Source organism: Gadus macrocephalus, chromosome 15 (genome assembly GCF_031168955.1).
Source record: "Gadus macrocephalus chromosome 15, ASM3116895v1".
Lineage (NCBI taxonomy): Eukaryota > Metazoa > Chordata > Actinopteri > Gadiformes > Gadidae > Gadus > Gadus macrocephalus.
The window spans coordinates 3064697-3080910 of NC_082396.1; the positions used below are offsets into that span (position 1 = coordinate 3064697).

The window sequence follows — 16214 nt, forward strand, 5'->3', positions numbered from 1 at the left end:
TCTAATGGTTCTCCCTCTTTCTCTCTCTCTCGCTCTGTGTTGATATCTCTCTTTCTCTGTGTTTTTCTCTCTCTCTGTCTGTCTTTGTCTCTTTCTGTGTCTCTTTCTCTTTCTGTGTCTGTCTCTTTCTCTTTCTGTGTCTTTCTCTTTCTGTGTCTCTCTCTCTGTCTCAATCTCTGTCTCTCTGTCTCAATCTCTGTCTCTCTCTCCGGCTCTGTCTCGCTCTCTCTGTCTCGCTCTCTCTGTCTCTCTCTCCGGCTCTGTCTCGCTCTCTCTGTCTCGCTCTCTCTCTCGCTCTCTCTCTGTCGCTCTCTGTCTCGCTCTCTATCTCTGTCTCGCTCTCTCTCTGTCTGTCTCTCTCTCTCTGTCTGTCTGTCTGTCTGTCTGTCTGTCTGTCTGTCTGTCTGTCTGTCTGTCTGTCTGTCTGTCTGTCTGTCTGTCTGTCTGTCTGTCTGTCTGTCTGTCTGTCTGTCTGTCTGTCTGTCTGTCTGTCTGTCTGTCTGTCTGTCTGTCTGTCTGTCTGTCTGTCTGTCTGTCTGTCTGTCTGTCTGTCTGTCTGTCTGTCTGTCTCTCTCTCTCTCTCTGTGTCTCTCTCTCTCTCTCTCTCTCTCTCTCTCTCTCTCTCTCTCTCTCTCTCTCTCTCTCTCTCTCTCTCTCTCTCTCTCTCTCTCTCTCTCTCTCTCTCTCTCTCTCTCTCTCTCTCTCTCTCTCTCTCTGTGCAGCGGCCTTGGCACGAGTACGAGCACAACTTCCAGATCATGTACAAGGTGGGCATGGGCCACAAGCCGCCCGTCCCGGAGAAGCTGAGCACGGAGGGGAAGGACTTCCTGGGCCACTGTCTGGAGAGCGAGCCGCGCCGCCGCTGGACCGCTAACATGCTGCTGGACCACCCCTTCGTCAAGGTGTGTGTGTGCGCGTGCGCGATTAAGGGCTCTTAACATGCAGGTCTGACTGAAGGTAGAGTTATGGTTGGACGTCGACGCAACGCAAGGGGGTTTACGGACCCATCCCTCCTTGCGGACCCTCCTTGCGTCCACCGAAAGACCCTGACACGGCACCTCCCAAAAAATTTAACGTTGCAACGCAGCAAAGGGCTGTGATTGGTCCGCTAACGTAAACCCGACGCAGAACCAAAACAGGTTTGCGACAGCGTTGAAGAGACTGCGTGGTCATTGCGTTGCGTCGCAACCAACCATGCTTGTGTGTAACACGCGGGTCCCTCTGGAATAACTTGATAAATAACCCGTCCAATTTTGGTTCATGAATACAAATAGTAAAAAGGGGAAACGTCTTAAGTACGTCGACGCATGAGGGCCAAACTGTGTCGTTATACCTTCAACTATATCGGAAAACGAATCTCACGGAAGCTCGACCCAACGAGAAACGACCCGACGCGGTGGATGTGTGATGAGAGTGGTGCCGACTTGTCTTCTAACACGCTTTCATTGTCGTCGTCCCCAGGTCTGTACGGACGAGGAGTGACGGAAAGGACGCAACCTCGAAGATTAAACGCAACGAAGCACTACTGGACATGTGGCCTGGACAACTGTTGGCATGGAGAGAGAGAGAGAGAGAGAGAGCGAGACAGAGAGACAGAGTCTATGGCCGCCGGCACATTGGGATGAACGGAGAAACTGTACAGTGTCATTTCATTTGACGACTGGACCTAATGAAATAAACCATCTCCACCTATAGTCTGGGGGAGGGAGGGAGGGAGGGAGGGGGTGGGGGGTGTACATACTGTAAGAATAAGATTGAGTTTGATCCTTGTATAAACGGCATTGTAAAGTAAGAGTTATTAATTATAGCTGCATTTCTTGCTCTCACTGGTGAAGACGTCTCAATAAGCAACGAGGGTTGTTTTATTATTATTATTATTTTGTTATGACAGAAGGAGGCGATGGGTGGAAGCTCTGGCACTTTTTAACAAACGGTTGTCCCTCGTGGTGGGCGTGGCCGGGGGAGGGTCTTAAACTTTAACCAATCGCAGCAGGGGTCCTTTTGTCTGGATGCGGTCGTCGCCATTTTACCCTTTTTTTTTTCTTTTTTTTTTTATCAAACGGACACCCAAACTTAACTTGCCAATTACGTTAACTTCTATTGTTATTAGTGGACACTATGAAGTTTAACATATATATATATCATTTTTTCATTTTAATGTATTTATCTTTGTCTTGCCGAGGAGCTAAGGGAGTCTACGGATAGTATTGAAGGCCCGGGGGGGGTGGGGGGTTCCTTGTCCGGCCAGCGGTGTGCTGTGAAGATCTGTCCCGAGGGGGTTATCAAGAGACTAGTTCACTAAGAGAGGAAGGGGGGGGGTGGGGTCTCCCCCAGCCCTGCTGCTCAACACACACACACACACACACACACACACACACACACACACACACACACACACACACACACACACACACACACACACACACACACACACACACACACACACACACACACACACACAACTTCTGGTCCTCTGCTGCTCTGTGTTTGCCATGTACAAACAATATTAATAAACAATTTTTTTAAGAAGTAGGTCTGTGTGAATGGTTTATTAAGACTCCAGGGTAAACACGTTTGTCTTTATTTGTGTACGAAGAACACCTTTCTGCTCCCCCCCCCCCCACCATTTCCGTAGTAGTGGGCGGGTTCTTGTTCTAGTTTGGTTTTGGACGTTGTTCTTCAGCTGTTGTTCACTTTATTGCCGTAACCTGAGCTTGTGCTGATCTCCGTCTGGCCAATCATCCATCGGAATAGCAGCGAGGCTGAAGGGAAAGGAGGAATCATCACAGAGTCAGAGTTCCACTATATGTGACTACATATAACTCCGGAAGTGGTCGCGACGTCTGTTAATTAATTTAATTCTCCAATGAAACAAATAATTGAACCTCAAAATGGTGAATGCAAGCAGTACACTGATCCGCGTCACATCAAAAACTGACGTTTAAGGGTAGAACCGTTTATAAGAGACCTACTCCACTCAGGGTTTACTGTAACTCTGTTCTTGCTGTATTTATAGAATATGTAATGGGCACCCAGATTTTGGATCCTACGGTAGAATAATACTGTATACATGCAACCTGCTGTGCAATCAACTTTGCCTTGAATGGCGGAGCTGGATCCAATAATGATACATTTCCATATATATATATTATATGAAATCTATCTGTTGATTCCTTTCTCTCTACCAAGAACTGAAAGTGAAGCTTTTCATGCACGGATCACGTGCTGATACAACGGATCTCATTACCTTGCCCAACTGTTGCCAAATGGCGTGCTTTAGAACTCTGCACGCTGATGAAATGTGAGGTAAAAGAGTAAGCAGAGGATCCCTCTGGCATTGTGTTTGAACGGAGGACACTGACCTCCATAGCAGAAGGCCAGCGAGGCCAGGATGGTGAGGGTTGGGCTGGAGCTCAGCAGGGAAACCAGGAAAGCTCCGAGGGGGATAAGCACCAGGGCCGACCAGCACAGCCAGTTGATCAAAGGCCCGAGACGCCTTGGGGCGCTCACGATGGGACCTGGGTAGCGCCCCGTCTGGATGTACTGCTCCTGGAAGCCGTCCTGCAAGGACCCGTTCACAAGACGCATGCAAACACACGCACACGCACCCAAAGTTTTTTTTAAGACTCCATTTTTTGTACTATTCTTATCTTGTTTGTACCCAAGAAAACCTGAAAGTCAAGTCATTGCCGTGAGGTACTGCTGGTCATGTTCAACAGTTGATTTTCTTCAACTGTTTTTCTTCAGCCCTACCTTCTCTTGGTAGTGCTTGTGGAGCCATGCTGCACACTCAGCCTCTCCCTCTGGGATGGACTCTAGGGGGATTCTCCTGAAGAGGCAGATACAATGTTCTGGATTCGACCGGAAACCACACAAAACATGACATTTACAGTGCAAACTTCTGGTCATGATCGAATGATAGAAACAAGGCCCGCTAGAATGAAGCCGTTTCCTTCAAAGTATTTTTTGTTTTGCTACGTTCGTACCTGGCGTATAGAGCAGGGTGATATTTCTTCCCTCTGAGAATTCCTAACAGAGAGGGTGTCTCGTTGTTCGGGAAGTTCAACGTAAGGTCGTACACGGCCGCCACTGGGGAAGAAGTCAGTCAACTGATCAGTAAGGGGTTGGATCGTCACACCATAATGACCCCACATTCGATTGACGGGAAAGGCCTAACCTGAGCCCCTGAGGTTTTGAACCGTCAGCCAGAAACCTTTGGTTCTTGGCAGCAGGTGATGCTTGAGTTTGGGCAGGCCCTTTTTCTCTGCCACCTCCATGCTGATCTGGTGCTTCTGTGCTGTGAAGCGCGTTCCCTCACAATAGAGCAAGAGCTAGCCACAGGTGGGGAGAAGTGTATATGAATCGCCAAAGGATCATGGAAATTGAAATAATGTTGTCCGCTCACTAACTATCCAACTGAAAATAAACATTCAACTGAACACTAAAAAACACATGAATGTGTCCCTCACACTCCACCGTGATTTAATCTCTATAAGCTCTGCTGGCTAATGTCTTACCAAAAAGTTTTCTGGGTAATCCCGCAGTTTCTGCAGGCTTTGGGGGACTGTGATGCGGTCCTCTTCCCACTTCCTCGTGCAGAACACGAACTCCGTGAAGTACCACATCCAACCAATCACCGGCACGTACGCCAACTCTTTCTTAGCGACAGCTTTTGAACTCTGGGAAAAAGTGAAAATGTATAGTGGATGTCAACGACGTTGGTGTCCACCCCTGATGGACTAAACCTTTCTGGTTAACATGGTCACATATTGGCTGCGTTCTCTGACTGACTGACTTTTTGTTTTCCCGCTCTTACCCCCAGAACACCGAATCTCTCACAGAAGCTCCAGCTACACAGGAAGTCTATCTCAAAGCTGTGGTTGAGGACCACTATGCCGTTCTCGTTTCCGAACAAAGTGTACATCTTGGGGTCTGTGTACAGTGTGCACTCAGTCCCGGACCACCAGTCCATGAGAGCCACTGCTTCTGAGAAGAGAAAAGAAAAAGAACACGAATCGAAGAATTTGCTATAGCTCATGAAAATATTCCCAACTTTATTGTACCCATTGATTTATTTGAATGTGTTGCATGACGTTTATTTAGCTGAAGCTTTTATCCAAAGCAACTCACAATTGCAAGTGCATTCAATCATGAAGATACAACCCAGACATTGCAAGGAACATGCAAGTACATCAATTTTCTTCATGGGCCAGGATGCATTCTTATCAGATGAGTTTTCAGTCTGGGATGGAAGATAAATCCACTGTCTGTTTACGATTTTAACTCACTTGAGTCCCCTCAATATGGCGGAATATCGTCAACAAAACCCCCATGATGCATTCTGATGTACAACCTCTAAACCGGCTCCTGAATGACATTGCCTATCGGTATTTAAAGGTGACATGTTATACCACCAGGTGCGAGTGTGATTAGCCGTTACAAGCCGTTTTGAAAATCGGCCTCTTCTGACATGACAAGTGGGCGTGTCCACCTAGATGTACCCTGGATAGATCAGCTGACCAGCGTACCCAGTGGACTGTAGCAAACGTTGCTCATCTATCCGTCATACATCTGGGTCAGGGGTCTCAAACTCGCGGCCCAGGGGCCAATTGAGGCCCGCGGAATGAATATTGTGGCCCCCTACTTGACATCAAAGTTTAGTGTTAGTGCCGCGTGTTGTTGTCAAACTCAAATTTTTGCTGAGTGGCTTGCCACGCTTCTTTATCACTTGTGATAGGGTGACCAGAGGTCCCGGTTTTGCCGGGACAGTCCCAATTTTGAGTTACGTGTCCTGAGTCCCGACAAAAGCCAAAGGACGCTAAAATGTCCCGGTTTCCAACAACCACTATGAAATGTCCCCTGTTGTCAGCGATACATAACCAACGTGATCTAATTATAGCCCGATCATTAACTTAGATTGGGTCAGTTGTGCTACTTTTTTTTGTGGAATACTTGATGTGGCCCCGCCTGACCCAGACTCTACCTCCAGCGGCCCTCAGGGAAGTTGAGTTTGAGACCCCTGCTCTAGGTGGACACGCCCCCTTGTCAGAAGAGGCCGATTTTGAAAATGGCTTGTAACGGCTAATCCCACTCACACCTGGAGGTATAATAGGTCACCTTTAAGGTTGCCGGAGCTCAAAAGCCTCTTTTAACCGGACTCAATCGTCACCGACGTCCTTCTACTCACGGCTGCTGATGCAGTAGCCCAGCCTGCAGTTGATGCGGCGGGCCAGCGACTTGTTGAGCCACCACACGGGCAGGGTGCACAGCTGTAGCAGGTTGACGAGCAGCCCACTGGCCAGGAACACGTAGCCAATGAGCACGTGGCACAGGACCTGGGACTTCAGGCACTCCCCAAGACCCATCTCTCTGGGGAGCCGGACACAGACACAGGAGGTATACAAGTTGGCAAATAAACAATGTACATTACTTCACCATTAATTAACATTAGTTAATGCAGTATTAAACATTATTATATTGTGTTAGCATAAGTGTTAGGGTCAGGGCTGTTGTGGGTCAGGGTTAGACTAACCTTATTTAATAAGGCATAAATTAATGCATAAGGAAATATCATAAGCACATCATGAGTTAACACCATTATTAAATGGTTACTAGACACGGTAGTTAACTGTTACTGTTTGTTAATGCTTATTACTGTATTGATTGCACCCTTATTGTGAAGTGTTGCTTCGAGCTATTCAGTTGCATTAGACTCATGACGGATTCTCTGCACACACACACACACACACACACACACACACACTCACACTCACACTCACACTCACACGCAAACACACACACACTGTGCCTACTCGAATAGATGAGTCCACTCCTTCCTCTGAGCTGAAAGAGGTCTTTGAGATAGTGGTGGCCTGCTCACTGTACCCACATGACCTTATGGTTGAACAGGCCATTGTACCTCCGCTGTGCTGTCCACAGAGTCGAACACATGTATGTAGATGTTGGCCATTTTTTTACTGTGTTATAATAACATGGATTGTGGCCTTGCATTACTTAAGTTACAATTAAATTATAAGGTTATTGTAAAGAAATAGATAGATGGGTCAAGGCATGTCACCACTTTCTTGTTTTAGGAACTTATAGCTATGTGACTAAGAGCTCATGGTCAAAGGTTTATCTCTTGTTTGAATATAGAACTGACTGATATAGAAGACCTAGGCTTTTTTTGCAATGAGAGATGTTCAATAGAGAGCTCTAGGCTAGCCTGTTTATATGAGCTAGGCACACATTCAACACTTTCTAAAGTAAACTCGTTTGTCTATTCAAAACACCCGGCCTGGGGAATAACAGCCCTGATATTAAGGAGGAAACACTTTCTTCTTCACATTTAGTTTTTTTAACCTTAACTACAATTTCATTATTTTAATAATTGTAAACAGACAACCTCAAATAGAATACCTATCCTTTCCAAAATGTTGTAAAATTGGTTATTATGTGTAATTTAAATGGCATGAAGGATGTGTGCGTTGGTTTTACGGTAAAGCTTGAATTACTATATTGAACTTACAAAGCACTGTTTGTGATAGAATAGGACTACACATTAAATAGTAAGCTCTAGAATAAATTGTAATAAACCAGATAATTGCAAATCTATCAAAACAGCCTATAAATAACCACACTACGGTTCCCATGATAAAACAAAGAAACACACACAGCTACAACTTAAAACAAACAACCACTCACCTGCGATTTAGTGTTGATGAAAGGTAATTTTAATCTTCTGTGGTATCGTTGTTTCGGGCTAAGAGTTACTCGGAGAGTGTTACGTGTTCAACACGTGGTTGATTCAGAGACACAAGGTAAACAAGCTAAAACCCTTGAAGCATCTCTCGAAGACTGGTAAATATTCTGTTTATATTGGTGATGGGCGGAATGGTTAATAAGCCACGTCCACACAGGTTATAATTTACCCAGGATTTTACATTTACATTTAGGGCATTTAGCAAACGCTTTTATCCAAATAGACTTGCAACCATTCACACACCGACACAGTCAACCATGAAAAGCCACAGCCAGCTCGTCGGAAGCAGTTTGGGTTAGGTTTATTGCTCCTGGACACCTCAACACTCATCTAGGTGAGGCGGGGGTTGAACTAGAAACCTTCCAGTTACAAGTCAACCCCGAAAGGTAAACCTTCAGCCCGGGAGGAATGGCAAAGAATGCTTTTGACTTAAGCTATTCGGGACTGGTGTTCGCACTTCAAATATGTGGTCTAATGAGGTTCTGATTTTACCTTGAATATAATTTGGTCTAAATAAAACATAGCAGAAATGAATTCACATCAGTTTCCATTTTTCAATTTCAGCAAAGGGTTGTGGCGACTTTATTCCCGTGCCTTCCCGATTGACAGCTCCTGACAACATTGCCTTCAGGAGGAGTCGAACGACGCCCAAGCACACACTTGTGTGGTAGTAGATAGCAGGTGGATGGGATGCCTCCTAGAGAGTGTTTCTAGTCCTACTACAACCACCACAGGATGTGTAATGGGAAAATTATATTTTCACATTCTGTGTCTGTAAATGCCATTTGTTGATTGGACTTCATGATGCTGCTCTTGGAGTTACCCCATCTTGGAGGGACGCAGGATGAATTCCCATTTTGGGACTTCTCTTGGAGAGACGTAGGGAGGACTCCCATCTAGGCCTCGGATCAATGTTTGTTTGTTGAATGGATTGTACGGCCTTACCACCATGGGTTATGGACACGCCCAATCTCGTCTGATTTCGGAAGCTAAGCGTGGTCGGGTCTGGTTAGTACCTGGACGGGAGACCGCCTGGGAATACCAGGTGCTGTAAGTGGTGTCGGGTGGTGGCCTATAGGTGGCACTCTTCCCTCTGGCCCCTTCACTCATCAATCCCGATGCCCCAGTGCAGTGATGGGGACACTGTGCTGCGGAAGGTGCCGTCCTTCGGAGGAGACGTAAAACCGAGGTCCTGACTCACTGAGGTCATAAAAGATCCCAGGGCACTTATCGCAAAGAGTAGGGGCTTCCCCGGTGTCCTGTTCCAACCAGGCTCATTCAATCTGGCCCCCTGATCATCCTCCTGTATAATTGGCTGACTCAATAATTCCCTCACTCTCCACCCCAAGCTGGTGTGTGGTGAGCGTTCTGGCGCAGATTGGCTGCCGTGAATCACCCAAGTGGGTGCTACACACTGGTGGTGGTTAGTGAGGTCCCCCCCTTCACTGTAAGCGTCTTTGAGTGTCTAGAAAAGCACTACATAAATTCAATCCATTATTATTATTATTATTATTATTATTAAGAGGTTCACATTGAACTAGAAATCTTACAATTCCTGGAGAAATTGTACATTACTTGCTTTTGTGTGCTTGTATACCTAGGTGTGTTTGAGTATTTGTATGTTTATTGACCGATGTCTTGTGAACACACGTGTACGTACGCATGTTAATGTGTATACGTGTACATACGTGTGTGGACGTATGTTTAGGTAGGCCTAAGTGTATATTTTGAGTATGCATGCACATATGTAATAATGTAATGACACTGGTACTCCATGTTACCAGGCAGGAGATCTCCCTGAGGCTACGTTTACACGATGACGGTCTGAACAGAAGACGCAAAAGTGGCGTTGCGTCTTCACTTTTTATTCCGCGTTTAGACGAGCGTTTTCGGGAGGAAATCTGCGTGCATACGGTGACGCAAAAGTGTGTGGAATTCGATTGGGTATGCATGCCAGGCTGCTAGGTGGTGCTGTGATAGACTATCACACAACACCGCCATGTCTGAGCGCATGCGTAGAATCTTCCTTCTCTTATCCGTGCCGCAAAAAACAAAAAGATCCTTCTCTGTTCAGTAATACTATCGGTAAATATCCTGTACATTTCGTGGAAATACTCCTGTATGCTTGTTAGAGCTGCCAGAGCAGCTTGAAGGTCCGACGCATGGAAATAATCTGACATGTTTGTTTATTTCCTGGCACATGTATGTGACGTAAACGCGTACGCGACGTGAGCAGATCTGAGCAGTGTTTTGCGTCTTGGCAGTTTAGACGGAAACGCTACGGCGGAGCGTATTCAACTTTTCCACTCTGGAGGGTGGTTTCAGATTTATGCGTTTTCATGCCCCAAAAACGCCGTCACCGTCTAAACAAAAGGCACTTCCGATGAAATATTTTGTCGTTTTCACCCGCAAGCGTCCTCGTGTAAACGGGGCCTAATGACGCATTTCCACTGCAGGGTGCGGAACGGATCGGATCGCAAAGGTGCGGGTCGGGTCGCGTTTCGACCGCCAAAAGTGGGCGTGACCCGGACTTTGCCGTACCCGTTCCGGCCCCATTCTCGGGACTCCTCCGTTGCGGTACCCAAAACGAGACCAGACGCCTGAAAGGGTCCCGTGAAATTCTAGCTACACCCCCCCTCCGTTGATTGGTCGACAGAATCGTCACTTCCGGGTGACGCGGGGATAAAAACAAACAAACAGTAGCCTCGAGGTATTATTCTTTACAATTAACGTGTCGCATAAAAAGCTTGCTTGGGCGAACAAGGAGGTGGAGACGTTCGTCTGCATTCTTGGGGAGGAAGACGTTTTTTACTATGTTTACGTAGCTGCCGCGGCGATCGACATCCGGCCTACCACAAAGGGTACTGTCGGCAGTGGAAACGCGACCTCGGAACTGAGCTGGGCTATACCGCCCCCTCCCTACCGCACCTTTGCGATCCGATCCGTTCCGCACCCTGCAGTGGAAAAGCGGCATAAGAGTGTGTGTTGATGACTGGTAGAACCTGTGCACACTGATTGCTCAATGGTCAACAGGTGTGCAGCCTCACCCAGGGGTGTTCTGCCGAATCAGGATCGCTTTAACTCACTTTATTTGGTAATGTTTTTGACTAGTCTCTATGAAGCAGAAGGAGGGGAATTGTATGAGCACGCGTGGAGATACACTTAGTAGGGCATTTGCGTTACCTGCAGCGTTCTGGCCCCCTAGGCTATGTGTTGTGACTTATCTACTGGGCAGGCGTGGACTCAGTTATGTGCTCTGATTGGCTAAGCATGGTGCTGAACTCCCGCCCCCCTGGATACCCGTATGTGTCTTTATGCTGTCCCTTGCGGCTATGTGTTGACATTGCAACTTTGTTTGTGGCTATGTGCCGGGAATTACACTTGTTCTTGTGGCCTTGAGCGTCTGGGTCTCTCGAACATCTTGACTGCTCGTATCTCTAGAATTGACACATGATGAATGGCCTCCTTTATGAGCTGGACGCCTCGATAGGCTCCGGATCCCTCCTTAGCATGGGAAAGAAGCCTCTTTTAATTGGCAAGGGCATATGTGGCCTTGGTATGAATGTGTGAATTACGTTACAGTTCCTAGGTTTTTGAAATATCCGAGGCTTAGGGTGCGTTTTATTATCCATCCGTCTCTGAGGTCCGAGGACGTTGCCTAGCAACACGCATGAACACGCCCCTTTTCCTCGGACGGCGAACTTGCTCGCTCGGTTGAACTCAGAGGAGACCGAGCAAGGATCCGAGACCGAATTCAAGATGGCTGCGCCCGGTGTGACTTGTAAGTATGTACTGTTTGTATTTGGACCGCTTTGGTGGTTTAAATGGCAATTTCCATTACTCGTATTACTGCAACACCTTACTGCGTCCGTATCTCTGCCTATGGCCTATACCTATTTTGGAGCGCCTGGTACTCTGCCAATGCAACCGTGACAACAGCTTTCCGGGTGGCGTCCAGGTTTTTTGTGGGCGTGACGTCACATCCGAGGTCCGAGTCGGTTCGCAGAGAATACTAAAATGCACCATTAGCCCAGAGGGAAAGGGAAAATGGCAACAAAAAATATATGCTTTACTGCGGATGCACATTTTTCATAATACTTTACCTAAATACACAAAATACGCAGTTTATTATAGCTCTAAATAGCTACCTGACTGCTGTGCTGCTTATCCCCAGACATCTAAAGTCCCATTCAAGATATTTCAGAGTAAAATTAATACAAGTGAGACAGACCTTACCTATATATATAATATATATGTGTTTTAAACCATTTATTTTCTTGCTATTTTTCTATTTTGAGATGCCCCTGGAATCCCCATGTTTGTTTCTAGTGTAGGAATGCAAGCAAAATCTTTTTTTTTTACAAAAGATCCGGGGCTTTAGCCCCAATAAAACCTAGTGACGCCACTGGCCTCACCCAGCCCCAGAGTCCAATCAGTCTGAGTCGGGCCAGGTGTGGCTGCTTAAACCAGCCATCCTCCACACAAACCCCCACAGTATTTGTACGTTTGAATTTATTTTATTTTATTTGAAAGGGACCATGTGCAATTAAAAACATAACTGCAACCACTCACTCACTCACTCACTCACTCACTCACTCACTCACTCACTCACTCACACAACTTTTGGTCCTCGGCTGCTCTCAGTGATTGCCATGTATGAACAATAAAAATAAATGATCTAAAATGTGAGAAGGATTGTGTGAATGGTATAGTAACACTCATATTGTTTCTCGTTCTTTATTTTTGTGAACAAAAAAACCCTTGACCCCAACTGGGCTCATACCTTTCCTGCTAATTTCTTATTCTTGTTCACCAAAGCAAACCCGCAAACGGCCCGAGAACTATCTTTCTCTGGTTCCACGTGCTGGGAAGCTTGCAGGAATATGTCTGCCCAGCAGGTCTGCCTGTCTGCTCGCCCCCACCATGTCCGTAGTAGTGGGCGGATTCTCGTTGTTCGTTTTGGACGTGGTTTTTCAGCTGCTGCTGTTCACCTTATTGCCGTAACCTGAGCTCCTGCTGATCTCCGTCTGGCCAATCATCCATCGGAATAGCAGCGAGGCTAAACGGAAAGGAGAGATCATCACAGAGTTGAACAATGTGTGACTGGGAGAACACAGGAAGTGGTCATGACGTCTTTGGTACATGGGCTACCTATAGATGGGACGGTTTGGGCATTTCAGTAGGAAACCTTAATGTATAGAAATTATTTTGAAAAGGTGTCCTCCGTTAGATGCCTGTTGATGGCAAAATTAGCCGGACCGAAAATATAATTGAACCTCAAAACGGTGAGAGTACAAGCAGGATAGCAATGTTTTGAGCATGAAATGTAAGAAAAATAAAAGGAAAGAGGAAAGAATATCCTTGTGCAATAGAATTATTTTAATGGGGTCGAGACAACTTAATGGTTGAAGTGTTGCGAAAGGAATGGATAAGGAAGGCCAAGTTAAACAATCAGGGGAACTGGGTTTTCCATGATGGATATGGGAGGCAAGTTGAAAGGATGAGGGAAACTGGGTAGAAGGTTTGCCACCAATATGTGGCAAACCGAGCTTTACCTTGAAGACTAGGAACTAACGAAAACCACAGGAGTTGGTTGATGTTGAAGCGACATATGGGCATTGTTTGATGGAGCTTAAGCTTGGAGCTTATGGGAGGAATCACAGAGCGTGACAATAAAGTAGGTGTGCCAAAACTGGAAAAGCAGGTGTTCTGATTACCAGCTTGACTTTTGAGTTACTTTCGTAAAGACTGAAATAAAAGTCAGTTCATTAGGCAGTTTACTGATCTGATCTCTTTTCTTGTTTAAGTGTTGTACTTTCCACAGCACTATTAGCGTAACCACCACTAAAAAAAACGTTTCATTTGATTTAATTTTTTATTTGACTCATTTGACACCAAAGAGACAGAGATTCCACCTACTGGGTATGGACCTCTAGTTAAGATCATGTTAATTCCTTTCTCTCCTACCAAAACTGAAGCTTTTCATAAACAGATCACGTGCTGTTACGAAAGATCGCATCACCATGACTGCATGCCTAATGGTTGCCAAATAATAATGCGAAATCACATTTGTGTGGTGAAATCAGCAGGCTGACGAAATGCTAAGAAAATGACAAAGTAGTCTAACGGACGGGCATGGCAGAGGATCCCTCTGGCATGGGGTTTGAACGGAGGACACTGACCTCCATAGCAGAAGGCCAGCGAGGCCAGGATGGTGAGGGTTGAGCCGGAGCTCAGCAGGGAAACCAGGAAAGCTCCGAGGGGGAAAAGCACCAGGGCCGACCAGCACAGCCAGTTGATCAAAGGCCCGAGACGCCTCGGGGCGCTCACGATGGGACCTGGGTAGCGGCCCGTCTGGATGTACTGCTCCTGGAAGCCGTCCTGCAAGGACCCATTCACAAGATGCATGCAAACATTAAATAACCAATAGTATTTTAGTTTGTACCCAAGGAAACCTGAAAGTCAAGTCATTGCCGTGAGTGACTGATGCTCATTGTTATACAAACGACAACAGTTGATTGACTTCCTCATGACAATCAACGTGAACTCACACATTCAAAGAGTACAAGGAAGACGGGTGAACACTGATCCCCAGCCCTACCTTCTCTTGGTAGAGCTTGTGGAGCCATGCTGCACACTCAGCCTCTCCCTCTGGGATGGACTCTAGGGGGATTCTCCTGAAGAGGCAGATACAATGTTCTGGATTCGACCGGAAACTACACAAAACATGACATTTACAGTGCAATGGTCTCACAGAGAGACAACTGCTGGTCGGGATCGAAAGAAAGAAACGGGACTCACTGTCCTTAATTTTTGTTTGTGTTTTGCTACGTTTGTACCTGACATATAGATCGGCATGATATTTCTTCCCGCTGAGTATTCCTGACAGAGAGGGACTCTCGTTATTCCTGAAGTTCAATGTGGAGTCGTACACGGCCGCCACTGGGGAAGAAGTCAGTCAACTGCTCAGTAAAAGGGTTGGATTGGATCGTCAAACCATAATGACCCAATTCCTAATGTTTTTTTAATTGAAATGCCTCACCTGTGCCCCTGAGGTTTTGAATCGTTACCCAGAATCCTTTGGTTCTTGGCAGAAGGTGATGTTTGAGTTTAGGCAGGCCCTTTTTCTCTGCCACCTCCATGCTGATCTGGTGCTTCTTTGCTGTGAAGCGTGTTCCCTCGCAAAAGAGCAAGAACTAGCCACAGGTGGGGAGAAGTGTATATGAATCGCCAAAGGATTTTGGAAATTGAAATAATGTTCACCAGTCTCTTACTATCCCACTGAGTTTTTTGCTGGCTGATGTCTTACCCAAAAGTTTTCTGGGTAATCCCGCAGATTCTGCAGGCTCTGAGACACTGTGATGCGGTCCTCTTCCCATTTCCTCTTGCAGAACACGATCTCCAGGAAGTACCACATCCAGCCAATCACCGGCACGTACGCCAACTCTTTCTTAACTAAAACTTTGGCGCTCTGGAAAAAGTGATAATTGATAGTGGATGTCAAAGATGTTGGCATCCACCCCTGATGGACTAAACCTTTCTGGTTAACATGGTCACATATTGGCTGCATTCTTTGAACGACTTCTATTTGTTTTCCTCTCTTACCCCCAGAACACCGAATCTGTCACAGAAGCTCCATCCACACATGAAGTCTATCTCAAATTGATGGTTGAGGACCACTATGCCGTTCTCGTTTCCGTACAAAGGGTACATCTTGGGGTCTGTGTACAGTGTGCACTCAGTCCCAGACCACCAATCCAAGATTGCCACCGATTCTGAGAATAGAAAAGAATAATAAGTAAACAGACTTTATTGTCATTACACATGTCACAAGTACAGAGCAACGAAATTACCAGTTACATCCCGTCCAAGAAACATAAAAAGATAGTGTGGGGAGACAGGACGGAGAGACTGTCGGGGCGCATGCGCTCCCTCATTATTAGATAAGAAAAGGAAAACAAGAGGGAAAACGAGGGGGGAAAAAAGGTAATTCCCAAACTAGGCTGCTCTAAGGGGGGCACAGTGTAGGGATTAGGAAACCTCAGCACATAAGCAACATATTAAAAACATCAGAAAACACGTGTGGGAGGGGGGAAGGGTGTCAGGGAGGGGGGGTGTCCCAGCTCAGACACCGGGGTGAGGACGCAGCCAGCGGGCACGTCGCATCACTCGCGGCATACTGTACTGTGACGAGGGAAGGAGAGGGGGAGGGAGTCCAGAAGGCGTTGAGTCCAGGGGGTGTGTGTGTTATCTGTGGAGTGGAGAGCCTTCCAAGATATCAGCCTCCCAAGGCCGATGTGGGGGAGCCGAATAAAGAAAAAATTGCTTTGTGTCAGGCCAAATCTGCAATTTTCGCCTGCCTTAAGTCTCTCTGGTACTTTCTGCAATATTCCAAATTGCCGAATTAGCCGAATTTCGGTGGCCCCTTTAGGCCCGGTCCAACATCTCCAGA

At 46.5% G+C, this 16214-nt stretch overlaps 3 protein-coding genes and 1 pseudogene across 7 annotated transcripts in view; 2 read left to right on the forward strand and 2 right to left on the reverse strand.

The window, feature by feature from the left end:
- Positions 1-2529, forward strand: part of map3k4 (mitogen-activated protein kinase kinase kinase 4) — a 29587-nt gene extending 27058 nt beyond the window's left edge. For all 4 annotated transcript variants that reach the window (XM_060072600.1, XM_060072598.1, XM_060072599.1 and 1 more), the window contains 2 exons: positions 723-902; positions 1462-2529. In XM_060072600.1, the coding sequence (XP_059928583.1) occupies positions 723-902; positions 1462-1482 (201 nt within the window). In that variant the 3' untranslated portion in view covers positions 1483-2529. The remainder of the gene's footprint in view (positions 1-722; positions 903-1461) is intronic.
- Positions 2530-2670: 141 nt separating this feature from the next.
- On the reverse strand, positions 2671-7861 carry LOC132472821 (1-acyl-sn-glycerol-3-phosphate acyltransferase delta-like). Its single transcript, XM_060072603.1, has 9 exons — positions 7705-7861; positions 6188-6369; positions 4817-4986; positions 4518-4679; positions 4178-4331; positions 3987-4089; positions 3754-3829; positions 3363-3561; positions 2671-2762 (listed from the first exon to the last, which is right to left on the reverse strand). Exons 2-9 carry the CDS (start codon positions 6363-6365, stop codon positions 2680-2682), a joined length of 1125 nt encoding a protein of 374 aa, XP_059928586.1. The 5' UTR covers positions 6366-6369; positions 7705-7861; the 3' UTR covers positions 2671-2679.
- Positions 7862-8693: 832 nt separating this feature from the next.
- LOC132473834 (5S ribosomal RNA) lies at positions 8694-8819 on the forward strand (annotated as a pseudogene).
- Positions 8820-12483: 3664 nt separating this feature from the next.
- The window catches only part of LOC132473389 (1-acyl-sn-glycerol-3-phosphate acyltransferase delta-like), a 6556-nt gene continuing 2825 nt past the window's right edge, over positions 12484-16214 (reverse strand). For both annotated transcript variants that reach the window (XM_060073495.1, XM_060073496.1), the window contains exons 3-9: positions 15368-15537; positions 15072-15233; positions 14805-14958; positions 14602-14704; positions 14364-14439; positions 13945-14143; positions 12484-12821 (exon numbers count right to left, since the gene is read on the reverse strand). In XM_060073495.1, coding sequence (XP_059929478.1) covers positions 12736-12821; positions 13945-14143; positions 14364-14439; positions 14602-14704; positions 14805-14958; positions 15072-15233; positions 15368-15537 — 950 coding nt within the window. In that variant the 3' untranslated portion in view covers positions 12484-12735. The remainder of the gene's footprint in view (positions 12822-13944; positions 14144-14363; positions 14440-14601; positions 14705-14804; positions 14959-15071; positions 15234-15367; positions 15538-16214) is intronic.